This window comes from Pteropus vampyrus, unplaced genomic scaffold, assembly GCF_000151845.1.
Source record: "Pteropus vampyrus isolate Shadow unplaced genomic scaffold, Pvam_2.0 Scaffold287, whole genome shotgun sequence".
Taxonomy (NCBI): domain Eukaryota; kingdom Metazoa; phylum Chordata; class Mammalia; order Chiroptera; family Pteropodidae; genus Pteropus; species Pteropus vampyrus.
Genome location: NW_011889068.1, coordinates 281,948 through 304,134, shown reverse-complemented (window position 1 = coordinate 304,134; position 22,187 = coordinate 281,948). Strand labels below are relative to the sequence as shown.

Genomic DNA, 22,187 nt, shown 5'->3' with positions numbered 1-22,187 from the left:
GTTTCAGGGAATCCTCTGGGTGGAGCGACCCCTGATATCCAGTTTGATGACATCTCAGCTATGGTGGCGCTGTGTCCACACACTGGGAGTGGGGAGGGCTCCAGAGAGGAACAGTGGATACTGTTGGCACTTCTGCCTGGGCGAGAGCATTGCCTCCAGTCCTCGCTCTGACGACACAGTGTCCCCCTGTAAGTCTTCGGTGCACCCCAAGCAGCCAACTGGGCACTGGTGCTCAGAGCAAGTGAGTAGCCACTGCGAAAGTCTGCTCGCAGACATGACTCCTTAAGAGGCGTCTGCAGCTGCCGTAGCCTCTGTCCCACTCAGCTGCTGGGGACTGGGCGGCCTCGCCTCTTCTGTCCCTCCTACCTTCTACAGTTACAGGGCGATTTCTTATTTCTCTTTCTAGTTATAGGGCTTCTGTTCCTCTAGACCCCAGGTGATTCTGCTTGCTGTTTGCTCTGTGTTTCTGTCACAACTTTGATGTGGTTGCAAGAGCAGATGAACAAAACCACTATCATCTAGGTCATTTTGCCCCCAGATCCTCACTGTAAAAATTTTTTCAACTTTTCTATATATTTGAAATTTTCAATAAAACATTGGGAAAAAAATGTTTTATTTTCTAAATATAGGTTCACATCATTTTAAAAAACACTTCTCTAAACTGACCACACTTAACTTCTCCAACCAGAATATAAGAATAACCTAACCACTCCTCTACAGAGTTAGGGATGAAAGGTGTTAAAAACCAGGGATGTCTGCGAATGCTGTGAGAGAAGAAGGGATGCGTGCAGGGAGCAGGGCCTTATTATTATGAGTGACACAAGTTAGGAAGTTATTTTTACAAACATTACTACTAGAAATCTCTGTATATATCACAAAGTCAGGATGGCTAAATTCTCAAATAAAGTCTATAAATTAATAATTTTAAGAGTGAGGTACCTCTCATAAGGTCATAATATGTTTTCTTTTGTATTTTTTACATATACCACAAATAAATTATTTCTAACAACTATAGAAAGGACATATGGCATGCAAAACAATCACAAAATAAAAGTCCACTATGAACAAACCATTACATGTCTCTGGCTTGATTCTGTGGTTGTTATTTGCATAATTGGTAATCGGTAATTGGAGTAACTTTCGTGCAAGAACAACCACAGAACAGAGTCTTCTGTGACTTGTGTTTATCTAAGTTATCTCTCTTAATGACTTCTTGAGAAAAATTCCATTTTGAAGTAAAAGTAAAATATGGGAAAAGAAGGTTTTCCAACTTGACTCCTATTTTAACTCTTATTTCTCATCATTGACAGAGGCTGAGAAATAAAAGCAAGCAATCTTTCATTACGATGTATTGCTGCTATTCCATGGCACAAACACCATCATTTTGCCCTCGGATAAGCTGCATAAGGGGAAAATCTCATCAGCAGTACATGGGGGCAACCCATCGGTGATCATAACATTTGCTCAACTGCATACAATGTCTACAAGCCATAAAAAATAAAAGTAAAGTCTAGTTTTACACTTGGTGAGTCCTGCAACTATTCTCCTCTCTTGGTACCTTGATGAACAGCTATAATGACAAGGAAAGGACATCCACGCGTAGGTAAAATACCTGGTACAGAATCCATTTTCCCTACAATTCCCAAAGGGCACTGCCACACTCTGTCTGGGAAACTCTTGTCGAACTACAGCTGGCAGGCTCCAGCACTGTGAGCTGTCGGCACCTGCGGCAGGAGAAAAGGCCAGCGAGAGCTGTTTCTGTAGCAGAGATGCATCTAGTGCTGACTGACTGATGTCAGGCATTAAGTCCCAGCAAGGAAGGGAGCTGGATTTCACAGCAGGCTGCTCGTCACCTGGGCAAATGCTGAAAGTGGCACTGTCTGGAACATGAAAATACTGAAAAAAGAAAAGACAATGCAGAAAGAGCATATTTACTACAGTAATACAGAGAAATTAATCTTTTTAAAGCACAGATTCTAAGAAACCATAACCATCTATTCTCAGGAGGTGGCCAAGTGTGTGTGTGGGGGGGCATGGGAATATTAGAAATTCTGTTCCCATGAGAAAGAAGTAATGAGACAATTACAAGCAGTAACAGTTGGACCTGCTTTTCTAGGCATAATGAAACATGATGAAGCTGGGTGATTTAACAGGTAATGTAAAGTTCTCAACGTCCTCTAGGTATTGCAAAAATGCAGATTCTATTAGAAATGGCAGGTGTTGGGGAGGGAGTCCTCGTGGACAGGTAAGGCTGAACTGAAAGAGTGTAGCACCATGGGGGCGGTGGGGCTTGGGGAGAAGAGACCTAAATGAGATACAGAGCAGTGAACTGGGAGCTCAGAAGACAATTTTTGTTGAAGGCGCATCCTGAGGGAGGAGGAAGCTCTGATCTCAGCCCTCACTTGGAATTCCACAAGGTTTCTGACTTAAAAGAGAGTCTCGGAATTTTAAATTTAAAAAAGATCTTTAGAGAGAATTTATTTGAGCCTTCACTTTCGCAGCTAAGAAAGCTGCTTTCCAGAGAGCGGATGACTTGTCCAAAATCACAAAGCCAGTGAGTGGCAAAGCCCATCCAGAAGCCAGGCTTCCTGCTGCCTGTGTGGTATTTTCCCCGCTGCCTCATACAGTCTTCCTGAGAGGTCAGGGCTTTTCATGTCTTTAAGAAATTCCCACAGTTGCCTGAAGGAGAGTCCGGGTTGAAAAAAGGGACACTCCTCAGCTGCAGGGAGAGAAGGCCCTCCCCTTCTCTCCAGGAGACTGAGACAAATGAGGGCTCACTGTGATGCTGGTGTTGCCACTGCTGCTGCTGGCTACTGTCATTTCCTAAATGCTTAGATTTTGTAAAGTATCTCATTTAATCTTCACAAAAGACCTACAAAGAACATGTAATTATGTACATTTTCAGATGAGGAAAGCCCTAACTTAACATCTCAGGAAGCCCTAGGGTGGAGAGAAGCAGAAGAATAAGGTCACATGCTGATTCTCTTGTCAAATCTTCACCTACAATGCAAACATTTGTAACTTTTATTTGGTACTTCCTATCACCTACTTATCAATACTTCATTGGACCAAGATAAAATTCCATTATTCTGACATTCCTATAAATATTGCAATGTATTGTAAGCTTAGAGAATAAGACTTTCATCCTATTTTATTGTTCTAATGTAATTTTTAGGAGCTGAAAGTAAGGGATAACAATAAATGAAGACAAAGGTAAAGAAAGATCATACTTTCTCATATGATAGTTTCAATGGCATAAAACAACAGCACACCACTTAGCACATTGTTTTTAAGTTGTTTTAAAGTATCTCCTTTTTCTCTAAATTTGTTCATTTTAATAGTATAAAGAATGGAATAAAAAATCTTTGGATTTATTTTCCACATATTCTGCCTTTGAGATGTTAACATAAATGTTACATTTTTACATTTACTCTTCTTCTGGACACAGAGCTCAACACTCCCAGGTCCATGGCTCAGATGAGGCCCAGTCTTTTGTCCACATGGCAGCCTGCGGGACAGATGCTCTTTTCCCCAAGTCCCGGGAGCCAGCGGTCAGGTCAGGACGGCTTCCCTGCCAGAAAGGCTTCGGGTTAGGGTTAGTGCATGCGCTAGAGGAGGGGCTGCGGCCTCTGGGCAGACGGGGGCAGGCAGCACTCAGCCCGCAGTGTCGGGACCTGCTGCTTTGTAGGGTTTCTGCTCATTCATTAATTACCGTGGAAGTACTGACTGTGACATTCACGGTTTTAATTAAAACATCGACAAATGAAATTCTCTTCACCTATATTGGTGTTAGCTTTTTATTTGTTCTAGGCTTAAAAAGTTGACCCTATTTACTATACTTTCTCAAAACTTCACACATACCAATATGAATTGCTTACCTCCTTTCCAGAATGGGGTTTGGAGACAGATAACTGTGGTTTATAAAATATTTGATATGGTGTATTATTGATTATTGTAGTCTTGTCTTCAATCTGAATAATTTGTATACCTTGCTGTACCATGGAGGAGATGCAGAACTGACATAACTGCAAGACGATTGAGGAAAGAGTAATTGTTAAAATCTTATAAAGCATATGAAAATCTCTTGATTATTTGTAAAAGATCATTTTACCTATTGCTTTGCCCAGGATAGTATCAAATTTACCTTTTGTTCCAGAGTACTTAATAGAGTCCCTTTTCAGTGTCAAAAATGTCCTGATCCCTAAAAAGAGCCCCTATTTACAACAGGGTACTTTAGCTAACCAGTTACGTTTGCTGCTACTGCATAGCAACAGATAGAGACGTGTTTTCAAGTTATTTAACCAGTTCCTTCACAGATGCCACTCATCTTTTTCAGCATAAAGAATTCAATTAAACATTCTTCTTCTTCCTCCTCATATACATCACAGCAGCTACCTCACTGAAGGCCTATCATGGACCAAGGGGAGTTCTGAGAACTTTGATGATGATGATGATGAAGAAAACATAAATGACTGACCCTCGTATATTGCCTGCTTGTGGTCCACTCGTTTTAAGTATTTCATGTGTATTAACTCACAGCATCTGCACAACACCTACAGGATGTAGCTGCTATTATCCCCATTTTATAGAAGAGGAAAAATAGGCACAAAGAGGCTAAGTAACTTGCCTAGGAACACAAATATAAAGAGGGTCTAGCTGGGGCTGGAAACCATGCAGTGTGGTTCTGTGTGTCACCTCATTACCTTGCCGTGTTATACAAGGAAATGATGCTCAGGGAAGGTATTATTTGCCTAAAGATATTCATCTAGCAAGTGGTAATATCAGGACATCAGTTCTCAAAGTGTAGTCTGGGGACCTTAGGAGGGGATATTTTTGAGATCCTTTTGGGGGTTCTAAAAGTCAAAACTATTTTTACAATAATGCTAAGATGCTATTTGTCTTTTTCATTCTAATTCTCTTATGAGTATACAGTGCTGTTTTCCAGAGGTTGTATGACATATGGTGTCATTGCTTTCATGACTAATGGAATGTATGTATACTCTTGTGTTTTAAATTTTTTTCTTTTAACTTCTAATTTGATAAATATCAATTTGATATTTATTTATTGATATCAATATATCACTAGATATGACCCATTTAAACAAAAGATTTTTGGAGGTCCTCAATAATTTTTAAGAGTATAAAGGGGTCCTGGGAATGAAGAGTTTGAGAATCACTACTAAAAAATGAGACAGAAATATATGTATTTTCCAACCGTTCATTCCTTCGTTCGTTCGTTCATTCATTCATTCGTTCATTCATTCAAAGATTTATTCAGTAGTTGCTGTGGCTACTTTGTGAGATGCTGGAGGTATTGGGTATTTGACTGTATATCCTAACATTTTTTCCAGGTTTTGATGGTAGTTATCAACTTACAATGATTCAACTTTGGGTGATTCACGCTTACAGCTCTTTGCCATTTATACCCCTGTTACAGTATCTTGGCCGGCAGAGCATAAACATGTGTTGCCCAGACAACTTTGAGGAAATGGATACCAGCCTTGAATACTGAAGAAAGACCAACTTTTGTGTCAGAGAAATTTATTTTTAAAAAGTCACCAAAGTGACCCTAACTTTTCTCAAGAGGCTCTTCAAAGATGCCTGTCAAAATTTATCTTTTCCCCAGAGAAAGGTCATTCTGAATTATACTACTCTGATGAAATATCCCTTCTTTTTCTGATTTGGGACAGCTAAAATAATGAAGATATTACTGAGTGCAGCATGAGACCTCTAAATGGTACAGTCTGATAGTGTACTTCCATGCATACAGTTTAATGTGATTTCGTTACTATATCATTCAGCTTAATTCATTTTCATGGACTTTAGGATTTATGCTGAAAAGCATACAACATGTGTGTTTAATTAATAACTGATTAAGTAGTTTTGTGCATTCATATCTTTAAAAACATGGGTACCTGTTCCCCTGGTTTTAGAACACAACTCCCTCTCATAACATTTGGTTCTATGGGAAAATCAGAATTGACTCTCATCATCTGCTCAGGGTGCCCTTTCCAGGAATATACCTTTGTTGCAGGAGCCTCCGCCCTTTCACTCAGCGCTCAGAATGTTAGCGACTCTACTTCCTGCTCTAAAGAAGGGAGGCCAAGTACAATTTGTGGGTATCTTGGAGTAAGTTCATTTTCCCCCCACATACAATAAATCAAATGACTGCTGAGTGTTCTGAACTAGAGCAGTTATTGGATAAATTATGTGACACAGCTTTTATCACTGGTAAAGGAAAAAAAAAAAACAACCCTGTAAAACCATGTGTTTCACTATTATAAATTGTCCACAACAAGTAATACCAAAAAGAGATTAACAAAAAAGAAAGGGGTAGATTCACTTTAATCAGGTTAAGGGGATGGCATGCGATTTCCCCTGAGCAACACAGGCTTTGATCTTACCTTCTGATGTCCTGGGAAGGCACCGAGTCTTATTTCAGCATCAACAAACCCTTCTTCATCCAATGATACAACTTCACCATTACCTCCATCTTTCCACTTTGGAGATGTCAGGTTATGAACCAGTTTAATTGCTACTGACTTGTGCACAGTATTTGTATTTGCCCAGTATATTCCAATTTGAAAAGCTTCCTGGAAAAATAATGCCTCAATTATAAAGTATTTTTCTTAACTTTGATATTTTTACTTCTATTCACAGAATTTTTTTTATATTATATAATATGTCTATTTAGGCAACCAAGTCCCTTTATGTTTTCTTTCTTTTCTTTTTCTTCTTTTGTAATGGCAGCATACATTTTATTTCATATCCCGATGTTTTATTTGATTTATGATAGAATTCATATTTATGAAAGGGGAGGGGGAACCAAATCCAAACTGTAACTACCCTATAAATACCAAAGGCTTAAAAACTGAAGGTTTCATTTCATTTGACAAAAGAATGATATGCAACATTAGGTCCATGTAGTCAACATTCCAATTCCATAAGGTAACATCATCTGATTATTAAAAAAAAGGGAAAAATGCAATTGAATAAAGATGTTTATGAAATGGAGCTTAAAAAAAAAAACCTCAAATTGTTCTCTATCAGGAAAACATTTTATTTAGGAGTTCCTTATATTCTATTTTCTTACAGATTAATGTGCTTTTTAAAAATGAGCTAGCCTTATCAAGAAAATTCTCATGTGATGGAATATAAAATCTTCCTACGAAATTTTGTTTTGCAACTAGGCTTTCCCCAAGTGATGACTCCACGCTGCTGTTGTCAACAACCAGATGGGCATCAAAACTATGGACAGTCAAGTCCACTTATCAAGGAAAAGAAGCCCTGATGAAAATGGTTGCTCGGAAATCCCAGATTCTTACCCGTCTTACAGATCTCTGTAAGAACGACAAAAATATCTAGGGGGCAGGTAAGCACAGACTGTGTCCTTAATGTATTTAGAGTAGGCCAATTCTAATGCTTGTCAAATATCCCGTCCACAATGGAAATGAGAATGTAACTAGTACAAGATATCAAATTTAATCAAGCATAGATACAAATCAAGCATAGATACTGCTGATGGGTAAAAAAGGACATCTGAAATGTCTTTGAATCAAAGAACATTCCATATCCCTTACATATGTATCTAAAAGGACAGTTTCCCACAACTGACTCAACCTCAGAATGCAAACTCAGAATAAAAGCTAGTTGTTGAAAGAAAAGAATTCATATTAGTTAAAAAAAAAAAACTTACAGTACCTGAAAATTAGGAGGGATAATAATTTTGCCAGCAGGAACCTGTAGAACAATCTTCTCTCCTTCAAACAGCCAGAGGTCCCACTTGGATTGATTGATAAGCAGGGCCCAGGGTAGAAGTTCTATCAACAAGGTTCTAACATATGGCTTCCAGACTGACAGCTTCACTTGCATTGGGCTATCCCACTGACTCAGCTGTTCATTCCTGTTCCAAATACCACATCCAACAGACTCAGTGAAATACAATGACTTCGGTATTCATGAAATATGTTTAAGGATTCCAGACACATGGCATTCCTGTATGACCCCCCTCTTCATATCAGAGTCATACAGTGCTGAATTTGCATAATTTACATCGAGGAGATAGAAAATTTTCTAGATTATGAGTAAAGCAGTCTACGAAACATATCTATGCAATGATGAAGGGTCAGAATCTGACAGATACATGCAAATATCTTCTTTTTTTAAAACACCTTTTTTGGTATTTAACATTTTTGTGAATAGCCATTTATTACTTAATATTGAAAAATGTTTGTAGAAAAATATTGCTGGAGAACATTACCTGTCAGAATCCTTTTTATTATAGGGCCACATGGGTTGAAGAGACTTTTCCGGCCCGTAGAATTCATCAAGGATCTGACTAACTGTGCCTCCAGGGTGTATCTTAGTGGCTATTTGCTTAATGAGGGATGTTGAGATAGGAACAGCACAATGTGAAGGATCATCTTCTTCTCTGGGAAATGGAAAGAAAAAACAAGAATAAGTATCAGATTTCTAAAGTGGTCTACAATTTATTGAAGAAATCTAACTATGAATGTATTATAGTCCAATAGCTTTTTGTGAGACTTTTGGTGATTTAAGGATGACACATTGTTTGCATGATCCAGGCCCTGACTTTTCCTCTTATGACCCCCTTCCCTGACCATGCTTGGGTAAGATCTCTATTTCTCTTCTTCCGTGAGAGAAATTATGTGTCAATTAAATTTTTTGATGATCCCTCTTATTTCTAAGCTTAATGAAAGAGGCTGAATTTAATTTAAAATTACAGAAGAGAATAAGAGAATACGAGGCTGGGCAATTTAAAAATAACATTCTCATACCAAAAAACTCTATCTTCCTTCCTCCTCGATAGTATAAGGCTACTTTTCTACTGAATTTTTCTTAAGAAAATATAAATATTTTTCCAGTACCTTGCTTGAAATGTTAGGTGATGTACAAGGTCAGGTTCTATGTTTTGCAGTGGTTTTTCCTGCCCCTTTCCTGGAATAACTTGTGTTTCACTCAATCCCAGACTCCTTTTCTCCAAATGTATGATAATGGGGTCTGGGAGATGACTCCTCATGATAAAGAGAGGGCTGAACACAATCTATAAAAATAAAAGGACAGAAGAACTTTCATATTTGCTTTGTTGCAGTAGTCCAGCTGTTTGATGCTGAAACAAACTTGTAATAAATCTCTTCTCCGGGTCATTCTGACCTTAATTTATTTCAGAACAGGAAAGGTCAGAGTCATACACCATAATTTAAGATTGGAAGGTACTCACTATTCGTTGTTGCACTTGAGAGTTGGGTTCTAAAGTCAAAACTGTGCACCAGACATAAATAATGGAACTGTTTGAAGATGGCACCTGCACATGAGATAGGAGAGGGTCCTATTAAATACTAGTTCACTAATTAATCAAAATAAGGCACAGGCATAATGCTGGTTTGGAGGATTAAGGAGTTTAAAGTTATAGAAAAAAGCCATAAAGGAGAATAACTAAGTAAAACCAGACTTCATTATGGCACAAAGTGAATGTGCAGAAAGTGAATGGGGCCAATTCTTTCCATAAAGATGGAGGAATTTGTATGAAGAGGGACTGATAGAAGACTGAGTGGGAGAATGAAAGAGGATTTGTCCTTTAAGAGAATAAAAGTGATAATGGTGGAAGATGAGGAAGAGATAAAAAAGATAAAACAGATCATTACAAAAATTCTTAAGTGGGGAGGACACCCCTCCCCCAAAGCCCTGGTGCATCGGAATCTTTTTCAAGCTACAACTTGCCTCCATCTGGGACGGGGGAGCATCCTGGCTGTAAGAAATCCTGGAACGGATACAAATGTGTTGTTGTGGGATAGGGAGGAAACAGTTTAAGGAGTAATATTCAAAGCCTCTTTATATTACTTCAGATCTCCCCTCCTTTGTCTATATCACTTTTTAATAAAAAGTGCTATATTGAAGAAAGAGCATAATGAGAAATTTCTCATTTCAAAGCTGCTCCATTCTATATTGAACTACTATTCATACCTGAATGACAATGCTGTACTCAGGGGCCTTGGAGTCCAGGCACACGTCTCTTGACCAGTCTTCATCTCCTTTGGCCTTCACACACAACTCTGTCAGTTCACTGTTTTCTAGGATGTACGAAGGCAATTTCTGTTTGGCTGTGAGGCAGTCAAAATGTTCTCGAACCACAGCTTGTCCATCTTGACCGATGTAATGCTGAACGACTTTTAGTTCTATGCTTTGAGACAAGTAACTACAGATGATCTGTCTTCCACAGATGATAATCTAAAAGACAAAAATTAAATAAGTCATCATCAATTCAGATCTCATGAATTCGAAATATGTATCGTTCAGAGTAAATTATGTGGATTTTTATGGCAAGAAAATGAAGCATTAGCTTATTCAGAGAGTACAAGAAGAAAAAGAGGCTTGGAGAGAGGGGATTTTGCTTTGGTCATACTGAGTTTGCAGCATTCAAAAGACAAACACATAGGCAGAAATACCAGCCATGTGCTTGACAGTGAAGATGAGGCTGGAGATCAAACTTGTGCAATAAAAGCCCTGCAAATGTAGGCAGAAGAGAGTTTACGTAGAAACGAGGGTAGAAGCTCTACCCAGCAACTGACCAATACTTTAGGGACCAATACTCAGGGTGAGAAGCCAGAAAAGGTGCTGAGAAGAAGGGGTGAAGGAGTGTGGATCAGTGAATCAGAAGAAAGCAGCGCTGCTGAAGCCACACGAGAAGAGAATGACCAAGAGGTGGCAGTCAGTGGTATCAAATAATGCAGCAGTCCACAAGGACAAAGATCACAAAGACTTCAGCCCTTGTAGCTGACAGGTCAACTGTGATCAATCTATTCCCTAAAGCTGGTTTCCAAGGGTTTATTGTACACTTATACATTAAGTGATCGCTGTATAAACTGGTAATACAAACGCTTTTAACTCAGATGCTTAATTATATTTTATTTTATTCAGGTTTTTCCTATAGTATAGAAGCATGCACCTTTATAAAACACACAGATTTAGCATTAAACCCATTGATTATCCAACTTTTCATTTAGCTAAGAGAATAGTTCATAATAGGCATTGAAAAATGTCTCTTAAATTGGTTGAAATGGAAAAAATATGTAAAATTTACAGAATCCTTCTGTAAGATGAATATTCACCATGATGGATGCAAATTGGACTTTTATATCTGGATTTCCTTATTTGTGATATTTTTCAGATTGTAAAATATAGCAATAACTAATGTACATATAGTATATTCATAGGTCTATGCATGTGATGGTTAATTTTATGTGTCATTTTGAATGGGGGGGGCGAGATTAGCATTTGAACTGGGAGACTGAGCAAAGCGACTGTCCTTCTTAATGTGCCTGGGCCTCGTCCAATCGGAATAAAATGAGGAACCTGAGTGAAAGGGAACTTCTGTCTGATTGCTTGAGCTGGACGTTGGTCTTTGCCTGGCCTTTGGTACTGAGTGAAGTAGCAGCTCTTCTTGGGTTTCTAGCCTGTGGACTTTAGGACTGGAACTAGATGCTGGCTCTTTTGGGTCTCTAATTGCAGATCATAGATCTTGAGGTTTCTCAACCTCCATAGCGTGTGAGCCAATTATCATAAATCTCTCCCGCTCCTTCTCCACATGCATAAACACACATGTTTGTTATGTACAAACACACACATCCTACTGGTTCTGTTTCTTTGAAGAACCCTGACTAATACAAAGCATTTTCCTAAGTTAACTCATAATCTCACAGCAAGCTTATAAAATAGGTGCTACAATGACTCCTTGTCTTAACAAGGAGAAAATGGAGTCACAGAGATGTTGAACAGCTTGTCCACTATTATCCAGACTGGCCCAGAATCTGTGTCGATAATCAACCTGACAGTCTGTCTCTCATAAAATTAACACTTACTAATTAAGAAAACTTAGAAACTATAAAAAAAGAGACTAAAATCTGCCCGTCATAATGTACATGTGGCAGACACCACTGGTTTTGTCCCGAGTAGCTGGTTCCTCCTTCTCCTTTGCTATTAAAAACACTGATTGGTTTAGTTCTCAAAAAACAGCTAAGTACTCAGGTAAGGCATGCAGTCTCCATGTCCCCTGGAGGCTGTATCATAAGGGTATAAACTAATCCTGGTAATTCCTTTTGCCACTGATTAGTTTAGGGGTGAACATGGGACTCCATTTTGGCTAATAATATGAAAAGGAAAGATTACTAAAAGGCTCTGGGAAAGATTTTATTCCTTGATAAAAAGAGAAACAATTAGAGAAGAAAAGCCCTTCTTTTCTGTCATGAAAAGAATTAGGAGAGTGTGTGTATGTGTGTATGTATATATATATATAGATTATATATATCTATCTCTCTCTCTCTCTCTCTATATATATCTATATATCTATATATATATCTCCTTTTGTAGCCATCTTGAAACCAGGAAGGCAAACTTAAGAGGATGGCAGGGAAGAAGATGCAGGGTTGAGCTGCTTAATTAACCAACACTACCTGCTTTCTTCCTTGTTATGTAGAGAACAAATGTAAAACAGGAACTCTAATAGTATCTGCCTCATTATCTTGCTAGGAAGATGAAAAAGCCTATCTTGTAACTTTAAACTGAAAGCATACTAATTGATACATTTTCCTGTCATTAAGAATACTTTATAACCATCATTTTAACAAGAACTATTATTTATACGAACATGAATAGCTATTTATGAATGACCTATTTTTTACCCAAAACAAACCTGCTAGATTGATAGACCAAAACTTAAGCATCATTGTTGTTTCAACTTGTATTATTTGAATAGTGAATTTTAACATTTTGTTAAACATTTATTTTCCAACTATCTATTCCTTTGGATTTTCTTTAGAAAGAACACATCTGTAAAAACCAGGCTGTGCTTAACTCTTATATTTCTCCTAGATAGTCTGGCCATCACAATTTCTTAAAACAATATTTTCACAGTAATGAACATAAAACTCAACTGAACTCAGTCCTAAATTAGCAGGCAAGCTTTTCTTTAACAATATGCTAGGGGTTACTAGATACTCATGATAATTCCTATGATGCCATAGCATTGCCTAACTTTAAATAAATGTTTGAAAGCTCTGCGGCAGTATTTAACTCTGTTCTTGCTCTGGACGAGCCGTTCCTGGCAACGTATGCACATTGCTCCTGCTTCAGAGCCTTGGGCCCCGTGAGATTTAGGAGAGAATTCTGCTGTCTCTCAGAGAAACCACAGAATCTCTGCAACCATCTGGGGCTCACTTTGTTTAAAGACAGAGATCTTCTTGGTGGGTATTTATAGTTTCATTTTCAACTAAAAAGCCTGTTAAATAGGCTTTCAAATTTGATAAAAAGAAAATCTTTAAAAGTGGCCAGGGAGAGAAAGCTACTTAGATGAAGGGAAATCCAAAATGGCTGCTCCTCACAGTGGGGCACTCTGCGCTGCTCCCACACAGCAGGGTCTGCTCTTCCTCAAAGTGGCAACACTTACGACGCCTTTGTTTTGAAAATTATGGTTAGAATTTCAAGATTAATTTATCAGTTGAAGACAGCTACTTAATTTTTTTAATGTAGGATTTCTCTTTAATACACGCTTCCAGGTTTCACACTAATTCCTCTCTTTCCCCAAAGCCACAAAGATATGTACTGAAGATTTCCACATATGATTTTACTTAGCAGGTTTCAGAACTCTTATTAGATCAGTGCCAAGAAGAATAGTGATATTAAAGAATAACTCTAGAGCACCAGATGCACTGGAAAATGATATCTTAACCATGATTAGAAGTGTATGTATAAAGATACAAACATACATACACACACTTATATGTACATTTAAGATTTAGAATGGTAAAGCTTTCCTCAATAAAAGGATGGGAAACACGGAAGCGAATGTGTATACATGACTAGTTGTATATTGCACAAAGTTACTGAGACATTTTATGTGGTCAATTTTCATTCAGCTGGGGACATAGGGGTACAGGAAAGGCAGTGTATAGATAACCAAAAGACACTGTTCAAACGAGCTTCAGCCATTTCCCATTATCCAGGAGCTGCACACTCTCACCTCAAATGGGGCTCGGTGATTAGGCAGCTGTGGTTTATTACAAATTCCTAAGACCAGGTCGGGTAGAAGGAAAGAAGCTCTAAGACCAGGTGGGGTAGAAGGAAAGAAACTCTTCTGGAAGTTTGGTTCATACCTTCCTTCCTAACTTAACTAATTGAGGAAATCCTGTGTCTCCGGTATACCTTAACTAGAGCTAACCTGAATGTTAGTTAATCTACCCTGACGATAAAAAATTAGATCCAATTGAAAAAGTCATTGTAAATTTGTGTGTGTGAGAGTGAGAGAGTGAGAGAGAGAGAGAGAGAGAGAGACAGAGAGAGAGAGACAGAGAGAGAGAGAGAGAGAGACAGAGAGAGAGAGACAGAGAGAGACAGAGAGAGACAGAGAGAGACAGAGAGAGACTGACTGAAAGGTTTTTCAATACATGCGACAGTGGTTTGAAGCTGGCATGGTGGTCTGCTGAACCTTTCAATATTGCCCATGCTCAGTAAGAACCATTTTCCATTTGCTTCATTCTCGGTTCTATAAGTTGCTGTTTCTGTAGAAGTTCCACTTTCCACTACTCGGTAGCTAAGTTTTTTTTTAAGTGGCCCTGACATAGAATTCAAACTCATTTGATTACAAGAAATGCTAATACTCAAAATATAAATTAAGTGTGTATGTGCCTTTCCTGACAGTGGGAATGTAAAATGGACTTTCCCAGTTCCTATGGGAGACAATGACACTTCATTTTAAAAAGATAAATGCAACGTGAGGACTGCTTATGCTTCCATGATTGCTCTCCAAATACTCCTTTCCTACTTAGCTAGATTTTATCTGCCGCCCTCCCCCCAACTTTTTAAAAGGGTATTTATTATAAGAAGGGTAGAAAAAGAAAAAAGTGTGAGAGGCAGTCCCTATAGTAAAGGACTATCAACAATCGACAGTACAAACTACATTTGGAAAAATCCTGAAATGTGATTTGGCACCAGATGTCTCAAAATCTGTATATTTGACATTAACATAGAGGATGATTAAAAGAATTCCTTAAACCTGCAATGTATAGGAAGTTTTGTTAGTATTGATTTGAACCCCTCTTGACTTTAAGATTTTTTAAAAAAATGCTTATGTTTTGAAAAACTCAGAAAATAAGCAGAAGTTTTGGGGCAAATATATATCTAGTTATTTAAAAGATTAGTATAGCCCTAATAAGAATCTGGTGAGACAAAACAATGAATTTTGGTTAAACAAATAAAATACATCTTTTTAGTTTGGGAATATTAATCAACTATTTCAAAAACATTCATACCCTTTGCTCGGGTAATTAAATGTTATAGCAAATTATATTGGGGACTCAGAAATTTGGATGTCTATTTATGCACAAAGATATTTACTAAGAATTTATTATAGTGACAAATTGGAAATATCTAAAAATCCATCAACAAAAGAATGTCTAAATGTGTTTCAATATACCATACGGTACATGATTATGCAACCATTAAAAGAAAATTTTAGGAATTTTAGATAACATGAGGAGATGAGTATTATATAATGTTAAGCGAAAAAAAAAAAACAAGTTGAAAAACCATTATTAAAATCAGACCTCAAGTTAGTTAAAAAATTTCTGCATAGAATAAAGAATAGAGAAAATACACCAAAGTAATAATAGTATTTATCTTTGGGTGGTAGAATTATGGGTAATTTCAATTTTCCTTAATTAGATTTTCTGTGTTTTCAGAGATATTTTTCTAATAGTAACATAAAAATAACAACAGTGAATTAATATTTGTTGGGTGCTTTCTTTTACAAAAGGAATATAAAACATGGAAAGGTTAAGAAATTTGCCGAAGATCACACAGCAATAAATACTAGTCCTTCTGGAAATTCTTTACAATCAGAAAGAAAAGATAGGTAATATGTTGTGAGAATTTTTAAAAGATGTATTTTTTTGACTTATGGTGTACTATTGCAATGTGCAATATCTGCTTAGGAATATTGTACATATTAGTTCATCCCTGAAATTTAATATCAGTCCTTGAAAACATTTAATATCCACGCAAGAATGAAGTGCTATTTGGTAACACAAAACAAGTCCAACTGGTGTTACTCATGCCTAGAAATATGTCTTCATTGTAACTAAAGTTTATTGGGTTACGATAGTGGGCCAAGCGTGTTGTAAGCACTTTACACATACAAACTCATTTAATTCGCACATTAACTTTATGAGGAAGACACCATTACTATCCCCATATTACAGATGAGGAAAGTGAGTCACAGATGCTAAACAACTTGCTGAAGATCATACAACTACTAAGGACACTACAGCCAGCTGCCTATGATCTTAACCATCAGGATATACATGAAAATCGTTTCTTCATGGGCGGGCCCTGCCATTCCACTAACTGTAAATTTTCTAGCAACCACATGCAACAGAGTTGAACGAACTGGGAAAGGTTAGATGAGAGCTATAGTTGTCAAAGTGTGGCCCCTGGACCAGCATCAGCATGACCTGAGAACTTGTTAGAGATACAAATGATCACATCACATCCAAGACCTACTGAATCTGGTACTGTGGGGATGGGACCCAGAAATCTACATTTTAACAAACCATCCAGAGATTCTTATATACTCTTACGTTTGAGAACCACTAGCCTAGAGAGAAGGAAACTAAGGGAAGACATTCTAGCTTCTCTCATGTCTTGAAGGGCTGTAACACAGAGGGAGAGGTAACCTGTGGAGTCCTCGTAACGAGGTGTTGTGTGATTGTTGTGTGCACCTCACAAAATCTGAGGAATAGTAAAAACTGGCTGAATGGTGACAGATTTTGGCTCAAAATTAGGAAAGAACTTCATGAATAGCTGGAAGTAACCCACAATGGAAAGGGCTGCTGTGTGAGGGAATGAGGCTCTCATCATCTGGAGTATTTAAACAGATGCTGAATGACCATTTCTCAGGCACACTGGTGAATGAGAAGGCGGATAAGGCACTCTTGAAAGACTGAGTGACAGAATCAGAAAACCAGTGTGTTTTAACTAGGCCAATATTTGTTGAGAGCATATCCATGTAAGAGAGTTCTGAGGGCAGAGAGGAAGGAGTCAGTGACACTTGTGTTTATGACTTTCCAGCTTAAAGCTCACACTAGTTAGGCTGGTTCCCTCATGAATCTTTGAGTGAGATCCTGAATCTCTGACTCATATTTATCTTTTTGTTTCTGCCATACTACTTACCTGAATGTCCTCTCTTAATCCAAATTCTACACGTTTTCCAAAGCTCAGTTCAAGTCACATCTTCTTAGTGAAACTTCTAAATTCTCTTCACACTTACCATTAGTTGTATTACATTGTTGGGTTTATATAAATTTGCAATAAGAGCAAATATTGTTTCACATACTAAGTGTCTTTCATTTTACCCAGTTCAACTGTAGGCAATCCACAAACACTCAGGTCAGCTGACTGGAAGGCTCTTCCATGCTTCTGTTCTGAGACTCCTCTGCTATCACTCTTGTTTTGCCTCTGTTGCTCACAATGACGAGAACATGAAATCCAATTCCCCAATCAGATGTGGACCAAGAATGTATATGGCACAGGTTCTACTGTCCACCTCACCAACTGCTTCCTGCCTGCCCCCGGCATAGGGCAGTGAGTAGCCCCTGCTGTCTGATACAGAAACCACTTCCCTCTTCCAGGGACTGAGTGCTGTTTCTACCATGTCCTCAGTTCACATGAGCTCTGGAGAGACTGTTACCATTCAGATGCAGATGTATATGTTAAAACTCTTATGACAAATCCAGTTATTATGTGTGCAGTGAAGCCAGTTTTCAGATTTTAATACTTCCTTTTTTCTTTCTACTTTGTCATATGCTCCGCGCTTGAAAAACATCTTTTGAAAACCACATTTTCACATCTTAAGAACACAAAAAAAGTGTCAGATACTTTTTTTTCCCTTTGCAGTCTTAGAACTTCAAAAACAGCCAAAAGGAAGTTTTATAAAATACGTAAAAATATGTGCTGAGAGCTGAGGTTTTATATGCCAAGAGTTAGACTGCGGTGAATTTTTACTGCAGTTAATATTAACTCCTAGAGAAAGGAAGCTTGCTGGAGACCCAGGCCCACTCAGTCATGGAGAGCATCACAACACTTTCTTGCAGATTATTCTTCTGTGTAGGAGAACCAACTCCTGGTTATCCACTATTGGACTATCCAGAGTCCCCAGCACCCTTTGCTTCTTTTTCTTCTCAGTAAAGGCCTTTTGGCCATTTCACAGCTCATTAGCACCTCCACCAGAAGGTAGGTGGTGACAGGGAGAAGAGGTGAAACTAAAATTAGTAAATTTTACTGCTCGTTAGCAGCTCTTGTAAAAGATGTGGGACAAAGGGTCTGAAGCCATCACCATCATCATCAGGATCATCAACAAGCGCTTATTAAGTGCTCACGTGCATGGCTGTAGTAGGTATAACTAGGCCGACCACTGTGATTCTTTTTTATTATTGATTATTTTAATTTCTTTAAGTTTCCCTTCCATTAATCACATTAAGTAATTAGGAGCCGTCTGGATCATAAACACAAAAGGACTTACCTGTTTTTGCACTCCACTGAGTTGTTGAACCTTGATGATGAGTGAAGCAGTTCGACCCTTGTACTGAATAGTTCTGATAAAAGTCCCAGCATGGTCCACACTGATGGGCTCTGACCAACGCCAATTGCCCCAACCTTCAATACAGATGTGCAACAGCTGGAGGGAAAAACAATAATCGTCATAATGCCAAAAGTGCCAACAAAAATCTAGTCCTAAAATGAAAGTCTCCTTGCTGGAAAACCTTCCTATTTATAATATTTAGCATCTGTTTTCTTTATAACCTGCATTATTCATCCACTTCCAGCTTATTCAACCAGGCTAAGAATAGCAAATATGCCACATAGAGTCAATGTGGTTTTCCAGATCACATTTTAAACCTTCTTAGAAGTAACTGTTGTATCAAATGGTAAAAAGCCTGTTGAACATTTGAGAAAAGATCATTTTATTCATCCAGAGGACAAGAAGGTTGAAATCTGAGATCAAACAACCTTGGTCTTGGCTGACAGTTCATTCTTTCTTATGGCTAGACAGTAATTAAAGCTAACTTTGGTTTGTGGTATTATTTTTGAACCTAAATTGCCATTCTTTATTTTTTCTTTTGATAGAGAATAAAACAGCAATTTGAAGATGCAGTCCATTTAATGTACTCTCCTTATGAGGTCACATATGTCAAATTAGAAATACTTTCAACATTTTGAATGTATGAAAAAATGTCTGTTCTATTTTTTCTAGTGTGTATCTACTGTAACTTTTATCAAGTGAGTCTCCTAATTCACACTCACATAACTTCATATATTATTGCCACTTTTGGTAATATTTAGATTACTTTAATGGTCATCCAATATTTTCTATTTCCATTCCTACCACCAGTTAGCTGCAACTAAGAAAATCAGTTTAACGAATGAGTATTCCAAAACAACATAGTAATTACTATTTCTTCAGGATACAATTTAAAAGAAAACGAACAATGTTCTATATGATTACTGAGTGTAAGGAAATACAACTGACATTTTAGAAAAAACACTTATATGACACACAAACTTAATATTTTTCTTCATATCATATATGATTTTTAAAGAGAGCTAACCAAAGGCTAACAGCATGAAACATTTTCCCAATTAACAGAATAAAATTTTGAAAACATTCTATGCAAGCTATCATAATCAGTCCTTAAAATAAACACATTAAGGATTTACATGGGACTTGCCATAATAATAAATGTCTGTTGATGAAAAAAATATTTTTTAGTTTTAGCATTAGGAGGAGCCCTCATAAAGTGCTTAAATTAAAAATTTCCCAAGGTCATTGGTCATCACAGTATAATTTTTGGTGGAAAATTAAGGGAGGGCTTTTATGTATCTATATAGCTCAATAAAACATTTTTTAAAATCTCCTAACTCATCTCCCTACTTTTAATATGGCCCCACTCCAGTTCTTCCCCCACACAACCACCAGTGATCCTGAGAAATCAAAAGGCTACCATACAGATGACTTCTAAAAAAGAAGGCTAACAGTTGAAAACACACAACACAACACAACACAACACAACACAACACAACACAACACAACACAACACAACACAACACAACACAACACAATCCATCCTGGACAGCAAATCCCTTCAGGGAAAATTTGGTCTTATATATACTCTTAGTTACCGAAAAAAAGAAAAATAGTGGTGTTTGGAACCACTTCAGTTTTTTTTTTTTTGTAGCAGCAATGGGGAATAAAGCTCAGGGCACATGCAGAACTAAAAGGAACAAGAAAGCCGTTTTCTTTGGAGAGACTAGTAGCTGGAAATGACAAAAAAATAATAAGGCAAGGTACATAAAGTCAGGCTCAGCTATATTTTCCTGAAAATGCCATAGCATCTAAAGAAAATTTTAATCTACATAATGTGATTTTAATTGAAGAATGTTCACATTTGCATATGAGCTCAGTTTTAGGTAGCTGCTCACTCTGTGTACACAACTTTTAATGACTGAATGTCACCAAGGAATATGCTGTCAGGTTTCACTTGGCAGCATTTATTCTCAAAATGTTGGTACAGATATTTTCTTTGAATTACAAAAATTCTGACATATTTAGATTTAGTTCACACAGAAAAGCTAAGTGGGAGAAGAACGTAACTCTTTTCTCTACATGCATCACTGGCAGAATATTTGTAATGTTTGGTCTACTGTTAAAAAGCATCTAAATATCACTGGCAATTAGATGTATATAATTTATTAGGAAAGGAATTACATTTCTAAGGGAGGAATGTAAAATGAATTCAGGAGCTCAGCTTACTTTAGTCCTCTGTGCTGTGGTGAAACTGATTTGGGTAATAGGTAGCAGTGCTCAGATACTCACTGACATCAAGTGAAGGTGGGAAGTTCTGTACTTGTTGGGGGACTGACTGACAATGTCACCGCTACAGGTTCTGAAAAGTCTCCATTTCATAATAAATACTCATACATTTACTTTTATTTCTATGCCAAAAGAAGTATAAAATCAGGCATAAAAAATTGAAATTTGTGTTAGACTACTTGATCCTAATGAGATTTCCTTCTATCATTCATCCAATACATTTTTATTACTCAGGTACTATAAGGAAGGTGATATGCTAGTCCCTATGCAGGAAATAGAAGGAAGAGCTCAAGGAATTTAAGATCTTATAGGGAAAATAAGGCATGTGTAAACAGCAAGAGGCATTAGAAGAGGTACAAAATGATAAAGGAGTGTAGAGAAGGGAGGGTTTGTTCTAGGCTGATGTGATTAGAAGAGCTTCTTGAAGCAATTGAGTAGGATTTCAACTAGCAAAGATGACCCATTCATTTCTGGGCCAAAGGGACAATCTGGGACCTGCAAGTCAGAAGAGATAGATGCTTGGGGCAAAGTTAATAGCCTCGACTGGTTGGAGAAAAGGGAGCATGAAAAAAGGAGTGAGGGATAAGGTCAGACAAACAGATCTAGGTCGTGGCTAGCACTGCGTTAATAAGCTAAGGAATTGGTGCTTTACTCAGGAGTTAGTGGGTAGCCTTGCGTACAGGTGAGCAATGTGTTGAAAGGATGGCAAGAGAGGAGTGTGGAGGCAGGAAGGCAATTGCAATAGTCAGGATGAGAGGCAATGTAGGCCAGAAACATGGGAGGGAGGAAGCAGTGGGCTTAGCAAAAAAAATCACTATCTCTTTTGCCTGGAGTCCAAGGTATCTTTATGTTCTCTTATCATTTTGGAAATTTTCTTGCTCCTCTTTTCTATCAAATTTCCCTTACTGACTCACTTCCTCCACCGATCTTTTCTATTCAGGCTTTTTATTCTCTTTGGCCTACTTTAGCTGGTGTCTAATAGTTTCCACTGGGAAAAAAAAATCAAATAGGAAGCACTCTTGTTTGTACTTTTCAATGGAAAGTGAAACTAAGCAATAAGACAGGTTGTACAGTGGCCACACTCATTGCAAAGTCCCAAGGGGCTAAATTTTCTTTTATTTCCAGCAGACGCCCCCCCTCGCCCCGCCCCTGCCCCACCGGCCCCAGGTCCCGCAGTGCTATGCTGGCAACCAGACTAAATTTGTAGTTTTTCCCCTGAAGACCTCAAATGGGAGTATATACAGCTTTC

General features: G+C 37.8%; 1 protein-coding gene across 1 annotated transcript in view; it reads right to left on the bottom strand.

Moving 5' to 3' along the window:
* Window positions 1-22,187, bottom strand: part of LOC105302910 (vacuolar protein sorting-associated protein 13B) — a gene marked incomplete at its 5' end in the record, with an annotated part of 342,584 nt that overhangs the window by 42,874 nt on the left and 277,523 nt on the right. Inside the window, 9 exons of the mRNA XM_023521022.1 lie at window positions 1,613-1,896; window positions 3,879-4,025; window positions 6,405-6,593; window positions 7,702-7,903; window positions 8,261-8,431; window positions 8,889-9,064; window positions 9,242-9,325; window positions 9,985-10,248; window positions 18,590-18,745. Of these exons, the coding sequence (XP_023376790.1) occupies window positions 1,613-1,896; window positions 3,879-4,025; window positions 6,405-6,593; window positions 7,702-7,903; window positions 8,261-8,431; window positions 8,889-9,064; window positions 9,242-9,325; window positions 9,985-10,248; window positions 18,590-18,745 (1,673 nt within the window). The remainder of the gene's footprint in view (window positions 1-1,612; window positions 1,897-3,878; window positions 4,026-6,404; window positions 6,594-7,701; window positions 7,904-8,260; window positions 8,432-8,888; window positions 9,065-9,241; window positions 9,326-9,984; window positions 10,249-18,589; window positions 18,746-22,187) is intronic.